The sequence below is a fragment of the Prinia subflava genome, chromosome 8, assembly GCF_021018805.1.
Source record: "Prinia subflava isolate CZ2003 ecotype Zambia chromosome 8, Cam_Psub_1.2, whole genome shotgun sequence".
NCBI lineage: Eukaryota > Metazoa > Chordata > Aves > Passeriformes > Cisticolidae > Prinia > Prinia subflava.
Window position 1 is genome coordinate 27,993,020 of NC_086254.1, and position 19,617 is coordinate 28,012,636.

Here is a 19,617-nt window from a genome sequence, read left to right on the forward strand (position 1 = left end):
TAAATCAAACCATTGGTAGATTGAAAAAAATAGCCAGAGGGTTTTTAGTTAATGTGTTAATAAATAAATCCTTGGCTTTCCTCGAGATGAGTTGTCATGTAGAAATTAAGGGGACACAATAGTATTTATTATACATTTGTACAGCCAAACATTTTCACTGTTTTTTGTTTCTGCAAAATCCCTTTTTCCCAGTTTTTTTAGTTGCTGTGATGGACATGAGTGTCAAGTCACGTATGGACACTGCACCAGTCTTTAGGCATTCTGTCCACAGCCACCTGCACTTCAGGGATGGCAGTTTGGGGTCACATTTTCATCTTCAATCCCTTCTCCCAAATAGCTGTGGTTTGGAGAGAGATCTTTGCTTTAGAAAATATCACTCATAGCTGCTCTCTGCAGCTGGGCTGCATTGATGAGAGGGGATAACCACTGGCTCTGGTTGTGGCTTGACCCCATTCCGTTGCATATGAAGCTTCTCCACAGGGTCCCAGGAAAGCCAGGCAGCTCCCGTGACCTCATTCCTTTTTTATGATTATGAATCAGGAGTGATCTGACTCCTGACATTCATTGCTACTTGGTTTAAAGCCTAATTACTGAGCCACTGACTCCGCTTAATCTTAGTTAAAGAAGCAAAGCTTCTTAGAGTAAACAGAGTGGGGGAGATTCAGAGAACCCTTTGGTCTAAATACTCGGGAAATGAGGGGCAAATCCTTTTGTTCAGCTCTTAGAGATGTCTTTCCAAGGACACCACCCCTTCAGAAACTGAGAGAGAAAGAAAAAACTTGTATTATTTATGAATCAGTCCTGAAAAGATGCCGGATGGGTTGTGTTTATGCCATGCCAATGTGTCCTGTTTCAGATTACAGGCATGTTTCAGGCAAAACCAATTTGACCTTCCCTAATTGCTTTGTATCCTCTCACTGCTGCTGAGCCTAAACCCTGCAGCTGGGAGGTGGGGACCCAGAGGAGGCTTTTCTGTGGGCTCAGTGCTGATCCCTGAAGGGCATTTACACTGATTTAGGATAATAGAATCATTTAGGTTGGAAGAATCACAGAGTCCAACCATTACCCTAATGCTGCCAGGTCTGCCACTAAAGCATGTCCCTAAGCCAAGAGTTTTGTGCCAAGGTTTAAAGATTTACCCCATGATATATGGCAACCATTCCTCCTTCTTGAAGAGGAGACCTGGGGGAGTGCTTTGGAAGCTGGCAGGGATGTTTTGCAAGCCTCCACTGAGCTCTCACCTCCAAAGCACTGAGGCTGCACTCGCTGTGGCTTGGCATTCCTGAGGCAGCTCTGGCAGTGATGGATTGGCACCAGCTGCTCCACCTGAGCATCCCCAGGCACGAGGAGAAGGCCCACGAGTGCTCACCACTCACCACAAACCTCAGCAGCCCCAGGCTCTTTCTGGACAGATCACCATCAGCTCCTGGGAGCAAAGCCTTCCCAGGCTCTCCTGCCCTGGGATGAGGCCTCAGGATGTTGCCTGGTGATTTAAACCCCTGATGTCCCCTCCCTTTGTGTCGTTCCAGTGACATCCACCTGTTTGCCATCCCACCCGAGCACACCATCCTCATCCTCCTGCGCCTCCTGCCCGACACCCCCAAGGAGCCCTTTGCCGTGTGGCAGGTGACAGACGAGGACTTCCAGCCCCTCCTGGGTGTCAACCTTGACCGTAAGGTTCCTTGCCAAATACGTTAATTTGGGGTGTTTTTCCACACACCCTTGCAAGCCACAGAACTCTCTTGGAATGTTTTAATGGCTCCCTTGCTCAGCAGCAGCTTCTCGGGAAGCTCTGTCGTGGCTGCCAACCTCACATTTAAACACTGCCCAGTGTGATTGAAAGACCTGTTTTCATTTTGATTCTACTTGTAGGATATTCCTGATTTTTACATATTTTTTCCATTGTTTAGAGGCACTTCTTAATAACATAGGAAATCTTCCACCATGTTTAAGCCCAATTATTTACGATTGTATATATGTGTGAAATCACTTTCTAAGCTGTTATTTGTCCTATTTTCCCTGCAGCCAGTAAGAAATCCTTGACTTATTTCAATCATGACTACAAGGCTGATTTACAGGAAGTCTCCTTTGACGAGCAGGAAGTGAAGAAGATATTCTATGGGAGCTTTCACAAGGTCCTTATCAAGAGAGGGAGAAAAGTGGCTCATGATCTCACTCTGGTCAGGGAGTATTGCTCAAACTGAGGAGTGACCACCCAAATGCTTTGCATCCTGATTGCCAGAGAAGTGGCCAACCTCTTTGATATGCTGAAATTCATAATTGTAAAGAATTTAGGTGGATCTCATGATCAAAATATGATTTCCACATATCGATTGTTCCCTTTTTCCCCAGATTCCAAAAACTGGTTTTCTAGGTCTTTATAATCACGAAAAAGTGAAAAAAAAAGATATAGATATAGATATGATATAGATGATATAGATGATATAGATGATATAGATGATATAGATGATATAGATGATATAGATGATATAGATGATATAGATGATATAGATGATATAGATGATATAGATGATATAGATGTAGACGTAGACAGAGACAGAGACAGATAAATATATTTTTTAGAATTTAGAATTTTGGTAACCATTTAATTCTGGATGAGAGGAAAAGAGAATCCAGCCTTATGAGAAAGCCACTTCATCATTGATAGGGTGGGGTTTTTGGCTATTTATGTCCTCATAGCAAGGGGATTGCACCCAGATGAGGAACGAGCTCTTTCCATGGGTACCTGTGGGCAGGTTCATTACTCAGCTCCAGAAAGGAGAGGTGAGGGGGTCAGCAGAGGAAAGCACAAACTAAAACTTACTCCTGAGCCCCCTCCACCCATTCACTCATTAAGAACACCCCACCCGTGCCAGCAGCGTGCTGGGGATGGGATGGAAGGTGCTCCTGTCAGTAGGAGACCCCCTCATCCCAACACGGCTCTTTCCTCTTGCTGCCCAGGTGCACGTGGCTGTGAGCCACTTCAAGGTCAAGCTCTACGTGGACTGCAAGAAGATAGCAGAGAAACCCATCCACACCCTGGGCAGCGTCTCCACCGCCGGCTTCGTCATGCTGGGAAAAGTGACCCGCACCAGGGGGCCCCGGAGCGGCTCCGTGCCCGTGAGTGCCAGGACCTGCTGCTGGGGCTGGCTGGGCTGGGCACACAGCACGAGGGTGGCAGCCCCTGGTCTGAACCCTCCAGCACCGCTCTGATGCACAGCTGTGTCCTGATCCTGCTGATCCCTGAGGGTTTAATGAGCTCTCCCAGCACCAGGAGAGCGTTTTGGTCCCTCCTGCCTTGGTGTGGGGACTGTGATGGGGGTGGCAGCAGGAGTTTGTCCCAGAGAAGCTTTCTGCTGGCTGCATCCCCCAGGCTGGGCAAGCACAGCTCCTGCACTGAGATGCTGAAGCACACAGGAGGGTTTGGGAATTGCTTCTGCAAGGAAACTTGGGACCCTCAGTTTAAGAAGGACATTGAGGCACTTGAGCGCATCCAGAGGAGGACAATGAGGCTGGTGAGGGCTTGGAACACAAACCTTATGAGGAATGGCTGAGGGAGCTGGGGTTGTTTAGCCTGGAGAAAAGGAGACTCAGGGGTGACCTTATCACTCTCTACAACTCCCTGCAAGGTGGCTGTATCAGGTGGGGCTTGGTCTCTTTCTCCAGGCAACAACTGACAGAATGAGAGGACACAATCTCAAGCTGCATTGAGGGAAGTATAAGTTGGATATTAGAAAGAAGTTTTTCACAGAGAGATTGATAATGTACTGGAATGGCCTGCCATTCCCCCTGCCAGTGGGGAGGTGGTGGAGTTGCCGTCTCTGGATGTGTTTAAAAAAGACTGGATGTGGCACTCAGTGCTGTGGGTTAGTTGGGTTGGACTCGATGATCTTGAAGGTCTCTTCCAACCCAGTGATTCTGTGAATTCTATGAGCCCACATGGAGTGATGTCAGGAAATGCTGGTGGCTAAAGGCAGCAGAGCTGGGTGTGCTTCAATCTCCAGTGTCTTTGGATTTGTCTATCTGAATGCAAATGAGGGGAAAATAATCTCCAGTGAAGAGGCTCTTTATCAGCAGCTCCTTGGAAAAAAAATCCAACCTAACAGTGAGTGCTGGCCTGTGGGTGTGCCCTCACTGCATCACACAGCTCTGCAGGGAGCTGTGCCCTGCAAGGGACAGGAAAAGGGGACGTGTGGACTCGGTGTCCTGGCCTGTGCACAGTCCTCAGGGCAAGAACATCCTTCTTCTGCCTGTCTGTTCCATTCTCACTCCCCAAAGCAGGAGTGTTAATTATGGGCACAATCAATGGCAAGTTCATCACTCACCAGGTTCTAGTGGGGCTGTAGGAAATCACTCATCACTGATGTGAAGATCTTACTCCTTGGCTCTGCTTTTAGACGTTCAGGGAAAATGGCTCATCAGGTGATTTATAACTCCCTTTGCCTCCAAACAGCACTGCAAAAACACTTCGTCCCACATGCATCCCCACTTACAAACTGAGAGGCAGAGGTCTGGGATACACCAGGACAAAAGTGGATTGCCTGTAAAAAATGGGGTCTGCTGTGTAACAAACCAGGGGACAGTGTTCAATCAGTATTTACTTGTTTACTCAATAAATTCTCTGGCAATTGGATCACAAGCCTGTGGCCATCAAGGCAGGAATCTGTGCTTCCCTTGTCCCTCCCAAATTCTCTCTGCTAGCAGCTTAGCTAGACAGGTCTGGCCAAATAATGAACAGCCTTGTGCCATCCCTATTCCCACTGCTCTTCAAGCACAGCAACGTTTCACATCTTCCACAGCTCTGCTGCCCTTGAGAAGACAGAGTGCCTCATTATTGGTTATCATGGAGCCTTATTTAATTTAAGAAATCTTTAAATGCCACTTGATCTGCGGGGCTCATTTGTATCCGTGTGCTGCCTGTCACCCTCCCTGGGCTGTACAGCTCGCTCCTTGTTAAATGCATGGAGTGAAAGAAAAAAAAAGAAACAAAAGATGAGAAATGGTGTCAAGGCAAGAAAAATTAATCTCTGCCTCATTATTGTGTTTGGCTTTGTGCAGTGTGTGCTTTTTTGTTAATCAGAATGGCAAGATGCTGCTTTTGTGAGGCTGGTTGGGGAGGGGATCACATCTGCCCTGGGAAATGCTGCTGCCACATTTACCCTTCTCCCCATGCCCCCAAGGGGAGCAAATCAAAGTTTGCCTTCACATTTTGGTGGTGCTGAAGGCCAATTAGTTGAGTACCTGCTGCTATTGCAGGGCTGTGAGTAAATTGGACACATGATGTGAAGCTGCTTTGTTGACTTGCTTAGCAGGACAGAGACCTGAGGGCTTGTGGAACACTCAGTCTGGGGGTAGCTCTAATGTGGCTTTTTTGGGGACACAATTATAATTGGGATCACAGAGAAGAGTCCTGTCAAATCATCCCTGAAGATTATTTTCATCACTTGAACTTCATAAGATTTGGTGATAGGTGGTGGGAGACAATGCCACTTTCTTATCAAACTCTCTTTTTTTCCCCCCAGTTGCAGCTGCAGTCTCTGCAGATCTTGTGCAGCAGTGTGGGGGCAGAGCAGGACAGATGCTGTGATCTCCCTGCACTGGTAAGACAAGGGGCACTGCCCTGCTCACTGACAGGACGGGGGGAGGATGGAACAAGTCCATGAGGTGACACTGCAAATGATTTTGATAGACTTAAGAGAGAAAGCATTTTTTAGTTCTTAGGAATAACATCAGTGTGTTTCTTGGTGATGTAAACAAAACTATGTTTGCTTCAAAAAGAATCAAAACTTCCAATCCTGGTGCAGGGCATATTTTTCCTGACATGACCTCATCCAGGAGCCCTGGCAGTCCTACAGCTTTTCTGCCATCTCAGCCCTGAGGCACAACATCCCCCTCTCTTCCTTTCACTTCTCTGCTCAACACAGAGAGCTGCTATGTGGGGTGTATAAATATGTAGAAAGGAGAAAATTATCTTCCAATATGTGTTTTGCACATTGCAGGCAGGGCTGGTTCATAGTGGGGTTTTTTTGTCTACATTTGTTATTCAACAGAAAAAATGAAGCACTTGATTGCTCACAAAAATCTCTCAGTGGAGTAGAAAAAAAATTCTGCTTTTCTTCAAGTAAAAGACCGAATTTTGAAACACTGAGTGTTGTGCTTGTGATCCATGCTGCTCTTGCTGTGCAGCTGCTCGTGACTGTTTTTGGCTTGATTTCATTTCAGAGGGATGAGGACACCTGCCCTACCCTGGCTCCTGCCTGTTCCTGCTCTTCTGGGCGCCCGGGCTTGCCAGGACCCCCAGGGCCCCCTGTAAGTTCCCCCTCCCACCCGTGTGCTGCATGTGCTGCTGTTGCTTCATTTCTCCTGGCATATATGGTACATGGAGAACATTCCTCGGACTCTGGGAGGTTTTAGAATCACAGGATCGTTCAGGTTGGAAAAGATCCTAAAGGTCATTGAGTCCACCCATTAATCAGGGCTGCCAAGCCCAGGTCTAAGTGTCCCCAGGAGCCACACCAACACCTTTTAAATCCCTGCAGAAATGGTGACTCAACCTCTCCCCTGAGCAGCCTCAGGGCTTGACAGCCCTTTTGGTGAAGAAGTTTTGTCCTCATGTCTAATCTAAACCTCCCCTGGTGCAACTTGAGGCCATTTCCTCACATCCAAACTCAAGGAGCTTTTCCAAGGCAGGGCTGAGAGTTTCCCTTTGGATTTTGGATGGTGATGAAATGGGGAGATGGAGAGCTGGCAGTGCAACAGCTGCAGCTGGGAACAGCCTGAGCAGCTCCTGGTTCCACTTAATTCTCTTAGGAGAGGCGGAGAGGTCACCCTCAGTGTCTGCAGAGATTTCATGGATTGGAGGCTCTGAAACTCTCCGTAAATTTAAGGGGAATACAACTCACCAAAAGAATCTTCCTATCTGGATCCTATGTTGAATTGGAGCCTTGTAAGTGTCTATGTGGGTGGACAGTGTAAAGAGAAAGGGGAGACTTTGCTATCCTGTCTGTCCCCAAAGCTCTCTTTCTGTTCAGTGAGTGTCACTTGCAAGAAAACCCTGAAGAAATGAGGGGGAAGAGAAAACAGCCATTACATATGGAAAAAGGGCATAAATTCTGCCTATAACTTCCATTATGGATGCAGGAAAGCTGTCATGGGCTTAAATCCCAGGAGAAAATATTCCTTTCTAAACACTAGGAAGCAGTTATAAAAAAATTTTGCTTTTTGAAAATCTGGGGAAGAATATTTAATTTGCACAGGCCAGCTGAAACCTGACAGCCAGCCTGTCCAGAGCACCTCAGTTCAACCACTCCAGGTGCTTTTCTCCTGGAAAATAACTATAATGGAAATATTTGCCTCCTTTTTGAAGTGAAAAGGTCTCAGATCACCTCCTGCACTGACCTGTGGTTTAGCTGTGAGTTCAGTTCTGTGCAAGGAGAGTGCCTCATTGCAGAGTAATTACTTGCTCATTCCAGTGGAAGTTTAATTAACAGCACACTCCACTGTCACAGTTTGCTCCAATATCCTAAGTGCATAATTACCAGCTTGCACTGCCCTGTGGTTTAAGCATCTCCACAGACAACTCCTTAAAGAGCAGCACTCTTTAAAGCATTAGAGGAAATCGGGTTTTGACACATAACCTTCTCCTCACACCACTGAACCCTTGGTAATTTGCTGCAGTTACAACAGCACTCACTGCTATTTTTAAAACTCCAGTTAGCAAGACAAGTCCCACCTTGTATTTATCACTGTCCTTAATGAGTGTGCCTGACTGGATCCAGCTGCCTTCTGAAATGAGTTTCTGGGCATTTCTGAAAGCACCTTTCCCAAAGTTCCCTGTCCGTGCTTCTCAATTCAAATCCATGTTTTTTTTGGGTTCAAGAATAGCAATGTTCAGACTAAGATGTCAAAAACTCACACAAAATGAGCTCATGGCAGAGGCTGGCTCCCTCTCCCCACCCAGAGTGAGGCAGAGGCAGAGCTAAGGCAGGTCTGTCCCTGATCTCAGCACACGTCACTCCTCTGGGGTGGGCAGTGTAAAACCCAGCTGAGCTCCGAAGGAGTGCAGGTGTGAGCACCCCTTTTCTTCCTCCTCAAATGCGTTCCCATGTCCATATAAGAGGTTGTCTCAGCATGGACCCACTGACAGGGGGTTGGAGGAAGGTTAAACAGGTTAAAACTCCATCTCTCTCTGCTGGGAATAAGTGCTGTGTTCCCAATGCTGGTCATGGAGGGGCTGGGCTCCTACTTTCTTCTTCCCTCTCCCATATTTCCTGGACAACTCCATTAACTTTCTGCTTGTCTCTATTTATTTTGAGCTCTGTGGGGGAGGAAACATCTTTGAGCATGGGGCTGTGAAGCGCACAGAGTTCTGTCCCCCAGGTCAGAGTGCAGTAAATGTGATGCTGTTCTTTGTGTCCCACTGGCAGGGCAGCCCTGGGAGGAGAGGACCTCAGGGAGAGCAGGGGGAGCCAGGACCCAAGGTGAGTCCTTAGGCTGGAGATTGTCTCACTGCACCAAGCTGAGCCCAAACAGTCTTAACAAAACATCAAGGAGGATAGGATCACTTAATATTAATTAAATGCTCAGTTAGGCTTTGGAAATTGAGATGATGAGCCTGATTGTGCTGAATTAATGCACTGTACATGGTCAGCAATGTCCTCTGAGAGCAGCTGGGCTGGGACAGGGTCTGGCTCTGCTGTGGTTGTTGCTGCCAAATCTCCTGAGCAGACACACTGGCACTGCCCTGGGGCAGAGCAGCGTGAGGAGGGAGGCAGGGAGGGAACCACAGCCCTGAGGTGAGCGTGAGGAATGGCTGGGTCTGAATCCCCCACCCCTGGGCACTGGAGCAAACCCTGCTGCAAGAGCTCACAGCTCCATGGATCAGCACAGGGCAGAGCCAGAGCAGACCACTGGTCCCAGTTTTTGGGATGACGTCTGGGAGAGCAGCGTGGCTGCAGGGGAAAGATTTGGCGGGAAGAATGAGAATGGACACAGATCTTAGAAATGGGCTGAGGAACGTTTCCCTTTGCTCTCTGACCACCTTGAATGACAGGAATAACTGCTTGGGAATGTGAATTGTGCTCTGCAAAGCACCCTCTGCAGCTTTGCTGTCTGCTCTCATGAAAGATGGACCCAAATCTTGGACCTAATATACAAAAGCACCTGAGGTTACTGGAGATGCCCCCAAGAGCTCAAATTTAATCCTGAATCCTGTAGATGGTTCATGCTGACCCAGACCGTGCAGTGCAGCCCATGAGGAGAGCAGGCACCAACCTCTTCCTTCCCCTGTGATTGTTTCCTTCTGTTTGGTTTCAGGGTGAACCAGGCCCACCTGGACAGGTGGGGCCAGCAGGTCCCAGTGGCCAACAAGGCTCTCCAGGCTCCCAAGGGATCACAGTTCAGGGCCCTGTGGTATGTGATTTCTTCCATTGCCTTTTTTTTGTCACTCTCTGTTCACTCTTTGCATTTAGAGCCTGTCTCAGAAGTGGGTGCCAGTGCTGTGATTTGTGTATTTACATCCCACTCACCAGCAGCTGGACAGCAGCACAGGGAGAGATGACAATCAGAGGGTTTATGCTGACGAGGCCCTGCACTTAATCATTCTGGCCAAAGCCTGCTTTTGTCCAGACTCTCCTTAATGGGCTTTTATTGAAAGCAGCCCAGTGGGGTCCCTTCCAACTCAGGATATTCTATGAATATTCAGCATTTCTCTTTCCAGTGATCAGCACTGCTTGGCAGGGAGTAGTGGCAAGGGCTGCCACATGTCTGGGATGGCAGAATCCCTGTGCACATGCTGTGGCTGTAAATTACCCTGGAGCACTGCAGGGAGCAGGAACAACCTGGGACATGGATGTGGAGCAGCAGGATGCTCTTTGCTTTAAAGGGTTCTGCCACACACCCAACTGTGTGCTTCTGTTCTAATCCAAGGGGCCACCAGGAATTAAAGGAGAGAAAGGAGACACTGGAATCCCTGGCATGCAGGTAATGGTAAAAACCACTCCTACTTGTCCCAAAGTTTTGCCTTTTTTTTTTTTTTTTTTTTTTTTTTCTGAGTAGCTATTTAAAGCAAGTCTGAAAATTTGTTGCCCTTGTCTGCTTGGGAATTGTCTGTCATTTTGAAATGCCATCACTTTCCCAAGGGAAACTGAGTCACTTGGTGTTAGAGACATAAACCTATCTGGAATCTGGATATGATGGAATTAAAGCTGGGATAACAGTCTTTGCTCTATGTAATGGATAACTCTCTCACTTCTTTGACCTTTCTCTTCTGTCCTCTGTTACAAGATGAATTAGGGCAATGATAATCAGATGCTGACTTTACCCAGCATTTCTGATTTGCAGGGCATTCCTGGTGTGCAGGGAGCTCCAGGCAGGGATGGACTTCAAGGTGCAAAGGTAAAACACCCCTGAGGTTTTATGCATGGGTGCCTAAAAATCTGCTAGGAGTGTTCCAGCAGAGACCCAAAACATCCCAATGCACTCAGTGCAGAAGTGAATGATCTTTTCACAAAGCCAGAGGAATTGGGAAAAAAAATGGGATCATTTCAGGTTTGGCCAATTTTGAGCAGATACCACTCTTCTTGCTGCTGGACAGATGCTTTTTACCCGTCCTTAGCAAATCCCTGTTAAAAGCAGCACATGGGAAAACATCTCACTGCTGATGAGGTCTCTCAGATTCTTCCTGTTAGTAAATGACTGGATTTGGCTTTGCAGGGTGTGAGGGGACTAGAAGGCACAGCTGGGCCTCCAGGACCTCCTGGACCAAGGGTGAGTACTCCCTGAGAGGGCTGCACTCTGAAATCTGTCCCTCAGCAGAGTTTCATGCCTTCACCTGGAAGTGTCCGGGCAAACCCCCTTCCCAGGGTATCACAGGGAACACCTGGAACATGGTGCAGGTGCCCCCTTTCCCTGTCACTCTCAGTGTAAGAAGAAAATCCTTGGCTTCCCCTGGCAAGTCCTGAGGAAGCTTCATCCCAGCGAGGAGATTCTTACTCTGCTATTTTCTCTTTCCTGACGCTACTGTTTTCTGACTGTTGGGTTGAGTTGGAGGTGATTTGGCTTGTTAGACTGAAATCAGCAGGAGTTGGAGGATGCAGGCAGTGTGAAAGGTTTTTCCCCCACCTCACTGCCAGTACCTGCTGCCAAGGCTGGATGGAGATGGGTGTAGTTGCGCTCTGTCGTGCCCAGGGTAGCAGAATTTTTAGATCTGTTGATTTACAGCTCCTAATTGGAAGGCACCACAGGAACACTTCATTTTACTTGGGAAACTGAACCAAATTTGGGGTTAGTTGATGGCTGGTGGTCCTGATAAGTTACTGATCCTCACAGCTGAATCTCACAGCTGAGTCTCACCTCTGAATTACAAGGGATTTGGCATTGGTTGTGCTCAGTTATTTATAGGAGCCAAGGTTGAATTCAGCTCATAACTTTGACTTGCTCATCCTGGGAATACGTGGAGCTGGCAGGATTGAGCCTCAGCTTTTTAAATATGAGGAAAGCACTGTCACCTTCAGAGCAAGCCCTGAAAGCTGTTCTGGTGCTGCCTTGAAAACTTTCCTCATTTTCACTGTTCAGAAAAGTTGCTAATATCTACTGAGTTTAAATGTAATGGCTGGAAAATTCTGAAACAAAACATTTCTGCTAGTTGTTTTTGGCTTATTTTTTTCTTCCCTTTATGGCTCCAAAAGGCACAGATAGTTCACAAGGAGGAGATGACCACAGAAGACACTTCCCACTCTCTAAGCTGCTGTTGATGTTGTAAAGTACTAGAGGCCAGCACGGGTTTTAAAGGAAAAAGAAAACAACTGTGTGGTATTGGGAGGCTGAAAAAGAGAGCTGTGCTCTCTTTATGTCTAAATCTGAATATATAACGAAAGATCAAAAGGCTATAGGGTATAAACTACACTGCACTTTGTTGGCAAAACTCAGCTTTGCTGGCTTGGCCATAATTGAGATGGTGATGGGAAATGATGTGAGCATGACTCACACACGATGTGCTTTCGACAGAGGGCTCGTGGCTGCACAGGAAAATTAAGGCTGCTGTTCCCTTGCTGGAGTCCTCTAAACTCCCACCATGGGTGCCCCTGGGGCCCTTGAACAGGAAAAAAGTCAGGCAGTAACTGGGGTTTTAATCTGGAATGTCTGCAGGGTTTCCAAGGAGCCACAGGCACCCGAGGCAGCAGCGGCGAGAAGGGACCTCCGGGTGATGTCGGGCCAACAGTGAGTTTCTGCTTTTGGGTCTCAAAGGCCAAGACATGGAATAATTGAATGGAAATGAGCTGTTCCCACGGCAGCTCTTCCTCAGAGTCTGAAGAACGGTTTAAATTCACACTCATAATTCTTAAGGAGATTTCTGGGCATTCAAAGCCCAGGCTACTGATCTGTTGATAAAGCATTCAAAAAATCCCACCTCCCTTTGCCCTCTGCAGATTCACCTGCTACACAATATCTAAACAAATTTCTGGTGTAAGATTCTAGAATAAAGAAAGAAAGTCACTCCTGAGTTGGAGCAGCCAGCATTGGGCTTGTAGGTGAAACCACAGATCTAAACGTCACAGGTATTTCTTCTCCTCAGATGTTAAAAACCCCCTGTCCTGTTGGGAAATCTGTCCTAAGAGCCCATCTGAGAAGCTTCTGCATCCCTGTTGATGGTGCTTATTCCACTGCTCCAGTTCCTGATTTATTATTATTTTTCTTTACAAACAAAGGGTTTGAGTATGAGTTCATGCTTTTAAGTATGGACTTAAAGCTGTTACAATCACTGCCATGAGGTCAAGGAAACAACAAGACTGTGAGAAAGAACCTTCGTGCTCCATGTCCCACTAATGTAACCCACACCTCCACTGAAATTCTGTGTTTGTTTTCTGTTCTTCTTTTCTTAGACTTCTTTATTTTTATTTTTTTTTTCCTCTAGGGGCTGCCAGGTCCCAAAGGAGAAAGAGGAGAGAAAGTGAGTTTTTCTGCTCTAGGTGACATAGTCAGTAGTCACACCCTCAAAAGAGTGGGTGTGGTAACCTGAACTGCAACCTTCGCTTACAATTATAAGCCAAACGTCCCCAGTGTTGATTGTAACTATTGCTTGTTGCCTTTCCTTTCACCTGCACAGGCTGGGCTGGTGGGGTATAAATAATCCAGATTATTTATATATATCCAGCAGACAGGAGCTCCTTAGTATCACTTGCAGCAATGAAGCAGAAATGTCAAATGCAAATCCATTCTTTGCTGAGAGGGGAAAACCCAAACCCACTTGGCCCCACTTTGTTCTGGTTTAAAGTGTTGCAAAAGGAGACTCATTTGTAATGATCATTGTCCACACCCCAGCACAGAACATCCACAGTCAGGACATCCACACTGCCTTGAAAGGTTATTTTGTTGGGAAAGGAAGTTTTTCAAGTTTTTCTCATCCTGACTTCTGGTTAAATCAAAATACCATGACTTTCTAGGAGTCATTGCCAAGACTGACTTATGCAAATTTGCCTTCAGACAGGGATGAGGTGCTTTTGTCTCAAGTTAATACCTCAGAATTATAGTTTTTAAAAGCATTCTCCTTCCAATCCTACCAGCTTTTCCTTTTCTAGACTTTTTGCATTGGAACTTTCCATTTCCCCCTCCTTTGGGTGTTGAACAGAGCAATTTTTAAGCCTGGATTAGCTGCACTCTGATCCAGCCAGAGATGTGTGTTTTATAAACAGCTCTGGAAGTAGGTGCATTAGGTATGAATTTTCACAGTCGCTGTTTCTTTTTAAGCAGGTTTTTTGCATTTTTATCACTTTTCCCTACTCTACTAAAACTTTCTGAAGGGCCCATCATATATGATTTATTCAAAATACAGTAAGAATCAATATTCATAGAAGATGGAGTCAAAGATAAGACATTGTAATATCTGATCATACTAAATGTTTTACATATCACAGAACACTGAGTTATAGACTTAGCATCTTTTCTGATAAAATTTGAGGGTGAAATTTGCTCTCCCTTTTTGGTAATTATTTAGATTCGGTCTGGGCCTTTTGATATGCAGGAAAAATGCAATTATTGATGTTTCCAATTTCAATTTTCTGGTTTCAGAGCTTTGTGATAAATAAATAGAGCTGCATTTCACAGTAATTAATATCTCTGGAACTCAAGCTGAGAAAATGAATGGGCTGAAAGCTATCATGCATTATGAGATCGATCCTTCCTAAAAGATATTAATACTTCCTTTTTTTTCTTAATTAAAAAAAACGCTTCATTTTAGGGGGAACCACAGTCTTTGGCCACAATTTACCAGCTCGTTAGCCAGGCTTGTGAGAGGATGATTCAGAGTGAGTACAACCAACCCAGGCCCTGAGTGTGTTCCTGTGGTGATGGGGAAAGGGGGAATGGCTTCCAGCTGAAGGGTTGGATTTATATCAGATACAAAATTGGTCCCTGTGAGGGTGGCGAGGCCCTGGCACAGGGTGCCCAGAGAAGCTGTGGCTGCCCCATCCCTGGAAGTGTTCCAGGCCAGGCTGGACAGGGCTTGGAGCAACCTGGGACAGTGGAAGGTGTCCCTGCCCATGGCAGGGGGTGGAACAAGATGAGTTTAAGGTCCCTTCCAACCCAAACCAGGTTGTGATTCTGTGATCCTATGACTCTCCAGAAGTGGAAAACCTGACACAGCCTGAAGCTGTGGTGATGCCAGCAGATCCCACAGCCTGTGCCCTGCTGGGCACCATGAACAGCAAAGCTCCCATCTCAGGCTCTGAGCGCTGCTTTGGCTTTATCAGGTGGCATCAGCACAGAAAAGACCTGCAAAATATTTATCTGCAAAACCCTCTGGTGTTTTGCAAAGCCTCCTTTATTTCTTAAATGGAAAAAGCTTGAAACTAATTTGAGAGAAATTATTCCTTCAGCGCTACGTGCTGATTCCTCCCGAGGCGAGGTTTTGTAAAGCTCCTGTGCTCTGATGTGCAAAGAGAAGCGGTGCCCTGTCCAAGGTCAGGCAGCAAAGTCATCACTCAGCTGCCCATCTTCATCTTCTGCCTTTCTCAGCCTGGACTGACAGCTTTTTAGCACTAGCTGGTCATTCTAAAGACCTTTTTAGACAAAATCCTTTGGTTTTTATCTCTCTTCTGAAATTCCCAGCCAAGGAAATGTTTATTTTCTGTCTTGCCTTCTCAGCTCATGTGTTGAAATTTGATTCATTCATACACGAACATGCAAGGAAGCCAGTTCCCATTTGGGAGGAAAGGTTAAAACCAGGAGAACCAGGACCACCAGGTCCTCCAGGCCCACCTGGGAACAGTGGAGAAAGAGGAGAGAATGGCACCCCTGGACAGCCAGGCAAGGATGGGTATCCAGGAGAGAGAGGTATGGACAGAAGTGTTCATAAGCATTTTTCACTGCATTTTTAATACTTTAACTAAACATCTCAGTGCCTCAAGTAGTACTGTATAGATAATCCATGATATTATTTCATTGCTGTTTTCCTTTTGGACTTCTCCATTCTAGGAAGAGACACCCAAATTATAAATCTCAACAAGTAGAGAGAAGCCAGATGCAGCCCACTCTGTTTTCAAGCTCTGCATGGAAGGAAAGGCCAGTTTAGCACCACTTGTAGGTTTGGGGGGATGGAGAGTTTAATTTTAGAAGACAGGAGGCTTCTCCTACAGAAAAGCAGCCATTTGGGTGAACACATGGTGGTGGAACAGATCAGCTTTGGGCAGAAATGAGGAGTGCTGGAAAACACTGGTGGAAGGCATGAGGGAACTGAAGCAATCTTTAAAGGGGAAGTAAGTTTCTGGAGCAGTACTTTCAGCAATGAAAGACTCAGACATGACTAAAGAAATAGATTAATGTAATCTCAGAAGTGCCCTCTGTTACTGCCCATGAATGAGTGAAAGGTGGGAAGATGTTTTGCTTGGATTCACAGACAATGTTTGTCAGTGGCTCAAGTAATTGTCTGTCAAAATAAAAAGGAAAACATTGGTTTCAGCAGTGTCCTAACATCTCTGAGTAACTGGCAGTGTTCTGTTTAACTCCTTTCTCCTGCAGTAGTCAGTCTTAGCTGGTGTCTGCAGAGCTTATCAAAGTGTCACTTCAGAGAGAAGGGAGTAACAACCTGCAGATTTTTCCAGCCTGTCAAGCAGGAGAGGGAAGAAGATGGATCTCAGTGAAAAACCACCTGGAGGACATGGCTGATCAAAATATTTTCATCTTAAAACAATGAAAATTTGTATTTTGTCAAAATGTACCTGTTTTCTCTGAGAGGTACTAGTTTCACAAGTAATTTAACAGGAAAACATCAATCCTGGCTAACCAGCACCTGGTCAAAGAGACAGTTCCTCTTTGTGATCTGTTTGATCCATGTGAAGAGCACAGAGGTGGACCTGACCCTCAGACTGGTGCAGTAACTCTATTGCTATGAATTTCTCTATGAAAAGTATTCATTCCCACCCCTATTGGGCTGCAAATCAGTTCTGCTTGAACCAAAGGAACCAGTGCCCTGTTGGTCACAGCAAGAGTAGGTGCCCAGACTGAATGAAAGCAAATGGATGTTCCTCAATGTTGCCAAGGGCTGTGACTCCACTTTGACACGTGGAGAGGCTGCAGGAGCCTCAGTTCAGGGTGAAATTCAACATACAGAAAAGCAACACTTATCTCTTATCTGTGAATAGGTGCCCCAGGGCCCAAAGGAGAAAAAGGAATGTCTGGAGCCAGTGAGGAAGGGAGCCAAGGACCCAGAGGCAGAACAGGTAGAGTGACCACAACCTCTGTTTATTGATCCAGCAAGGCCATGAGATGGCCACCAGCTCTCAGATTCACAGCATCATCCAGCTGAAAGACCTCTGTGGTGGGGTTGGGCTCCCCTTCCCGCCACAGCCCTGCTGGCAGCATCCTCAGTGCTAAAATGCCAGGGATTACTCCAGGCAGGATTCTTCCCTCTGGTAGCCATTCCCAGGGGATGATGTATTTTGAGGACCTGAGACACATGCAGGGAGTTTTAGTTTTGCTGCCTTTTTGCATGCAAGACCAGATGCTTGGGGGATAGAAGCTCTGAAAATTCAGCTCGTGGAACATAAGGGTTTGTGAGTAATCTGTGAGGATTTGGAGTACTCCTCCACCCTGATCCCTGCTCCTTGGGGTCTGTGGGATGTCTGCCACTGGCATAACAAACAAGGCACTGTCAAAAGAGTGTGGTTAAACACATTCTTCTTCATTTAATGTTCTATATTTGAGTTGTAAAGACACAAAACCCAGTGACTCTGGGATGGATCCTGGGGTTAAGGTCTGCATTAACATGTCAGTGGATTTGGGGTTCTCATAACCAGGCTCTGTTTTTAGCCAAGCTGAGCACTCACATACTGGGATTCAGGTACTGGGATTCAGAACAGGCAGGTCCTATTTATCCACCAACACGAGGAAGCCGTGCTCAGAAAATTACCTGCCATGTAGGAGGAAGGAAAATACAGAAGAGGTATTACACTGCTGAAGCAGATGTGTTACAGCTTACTGTGCTTCTCCTTCTGCAGGCCCACCAGGAGAAGTTGTGCAGGGGAAACCAGGTCCCAAGGGCTACCCTGGGAGTGCTGGTCCTCCAGGGTTCCCTGGTGTCAGAGGGCAGCCTGGGCAGCCTGGACACCCAGGGGGCTGTGAGCTCTCTGGATGCTATGAGGATAGAAGAGGTAAGACCTGACTACATCAGTACAAAAGTTCTAATTTTATGGCTGGTCTCTGCTTACTTCTCTTGAGCCAGGCAGAGACCTCTGCTCATCCTTCAGGCACCATCAGTCCTGCAAGCCTCCTCTGCAAAGCAGTCAGGGTATTCCTGTGCAACCCACTTGGATAAAAGCCAGTTCCATGGGCTCACCTATCCTCCATGGATTAATACAAAACTGCAGCAGCAGTCAAACGGGTGGGGAGTGACTGTGGGGGATCAGTTCTTCATGTCCCAGCAATGTTTCCATGGGTGATGGAGAGAGGAACAATTCCTCAGACCCTACATTTACATTTCATGGGGGCTCTCAGTGCACAAAGACCAGGGTGCTGAGGAAATTCACTGGCACGGAACAAAAGGTTTACAGGGGAAAGGGATTAATTCTGTGCCACTCCTTCTCAGACTCTGACACTGATTTATTCATTTGCTCAGTGGCCTCATCCTTTCCACACACAGATTTTTTCCCCTGATGGCTGGGGCGGAGGCAGCTGAAGACATCACTTCTCCCTGGAAATCTCTGGAAGAAAAGTCCCCAACTCCAAAAGAAGCAGCAGCCCGAACAGCAGATGTGTTATGTTTTTTTAATGCCCCATCACTTCTGTATGGACAAGTCAATCATGCTCCACAGCCACAGCCTGTGTCTGTCTGGATGAACTGTGTGCACAACTGCAGTGCTCAAACTCACATCGCACATCCCACAGCCAGACAAAGGCACAGCTGGACACGCAGGCTGGCAGACTTGTAAGAAAAAGAAATACTGTATTGAAATGCTCAGAAATAACAGATAATTTCTGCCTGCTTGTCTGCTTGTGGTTTCTTTCTGTCACTTGTTTTTCTGTGTCCCCAGCACAGAGAAAAGCAGCTTCTTTGGTTACAAGGGTAACCAAAGAAGCAAATCCACTGGAGGAAAGATGCATTTTCTGTTGGCTGCCAAGGTAACAGAGTCTAGCACCATCTTGGCTGCTTCTGCTTTTGGCAGAATGCTGTTGGTTTCCTTGCAGGGGTGTTGTGTACACACATTGCAGCCAGAGATCACCTCACTGGGATGGGACAAACTGCTGTTCAGCTCCTCTGGGGCTTGGTAACTCAGGCAAAGCCTTACACGAGTCTCAGCCCTGTGCTGAGAGGAGCTGCAGATTAACCTGCTGCCTTTTCCATGTCTCCCTTTCGCAGGCTGAGTAGCTACTTTACATTTTATCAGGAATATTGAACAGCTCCAAGTCTGGCTTTCACCCTATGACATGGAGGTAATTGTTGTGTTCCACTCTTTTCCCTGCCATCAGCTGAGATGTGTCTGCAACAAACCATGCAGATACAGGTTAAAATGTTCCTCCTTTGCAATCACTGCTTCAGGCTGTGCTGGATCACTGCCTGTAACCTGCCCCTGCTTCAAAAACAAACCTTCCTGAACTCTGATTTAAACCCTAACCCTAAAGGAAAAAGTATCAGTATACAGATTTTTCAAAGCTGTTAAGAGGTAAAAAATGGAGCATCATGCACGTTTCTCTGCATTTATTCTGGATGTGTAATTTCTGCAGTTACATACAGGCTGGCAGCCTGGGTGTTCATACAGCCAACCTTTGAAAGCTTGGCAGCAAATACATCACACTTAGAAAGTAGATTGTCAATCAAGGAGAAAGAGGTTTACCTTAAGAGAACTGACTTTTTTAGACAAGGAGTCCCAATATTATTCCTTCTTGTCATTAAGGAACAATCCCATAGAGTTAAGAAGTTCTGCTAAAGGAACATTGGAAGGTGTCAGACTTGTGTGAGAGCCAACCTACATCAAAAGTCAGATAAAATATGGTTAGTGCATCCTGTAGGTATTTAAACTAGTCCTTGGCTTTGTGTTCATTATCCAGAAACTCCCAAGAGTTAATATTTTCAGTATGACATACATTCCCTTTGGAAAATGTAGGGAAATGCATAGAAATTTTTAA

The 19,617-nt window shown here is 46.3% G+C and overlaps 1 protein-coding gene across 1 annotated transcript in view; it reads left to right on the forward strand.

Moving 5' to 3' along the window:
• COL20A1 (collagen type XX alpha 1 chain) overlaps window positions 1-18,469 on the forward strand; it is a 53,047-nt gene extending 34,578 nt beyond the window's left edge. The window contains exons 24-40 of the mRNA XM_063404327.1: window positions 1,530-1,672; window positions 2,026-2,135; window positions 2,962-3,120; window positions 5,523-5,600; window positions 6,223-6,309; window positions 8,427-8,480; window positions 9,316-9,411; window positions 9,928-9,981; window positions 10,342-10,395; window positions 10,714-10,767; window positions 12,148-12,219; window positions 12,914-12,949; window positions 14,237-14,303; window positions 15,142-15,330; window positions 16,638-16,715; window positions 17,493-17,645; window positions 18,134-18,469. Coding sequence (XP_063260397.1) covers window positions 1,530-1,672; window positions 2,026-2,135; window positions 2,962-3,120; window positions 5,523-5,600; window positions 6,223-6,309; window positions 8,427-8,480; window positions 9,316-9,411; window positions 9,928-9,981; window positions 10,342-10,395; window positions 10,714-10,767; window positions 12,148-12,219; window positions 12,914-12,949; window positions 14,237-14,303; window positions 15,142-15,330; window positions 16,638-16,715; window positions 17,493-17,645; window positions 18,134-18,147 — 1,498 coding nt within the window. The 3' untranslated portion in view covers window positions 18,148-18,469. The remainder of the gene's footprint in view (window positions 1-1,529; window positions 1,673-2,025; window positions 2,136-2,961; window positions 3,121-5,522; window positions 5,601-6,222; window positions 6,310-8,426; window positions 8,481-9,315; window positions 9,412-9,927; window positions 9,982-10,341; window positions 10,396-10,713; window positions 10,768-12,147; window positions 12,220-12,913; window positions 12,950-14,236; window positions 14,304-15,141; window positions 15,331-16,637; window positions 16,716-17,492; window positions 17,646-18,133) is intronic.
• The last annotated feature ends 1,148 nt before the right edge of the window (window positions 18,470-19,617 follow it).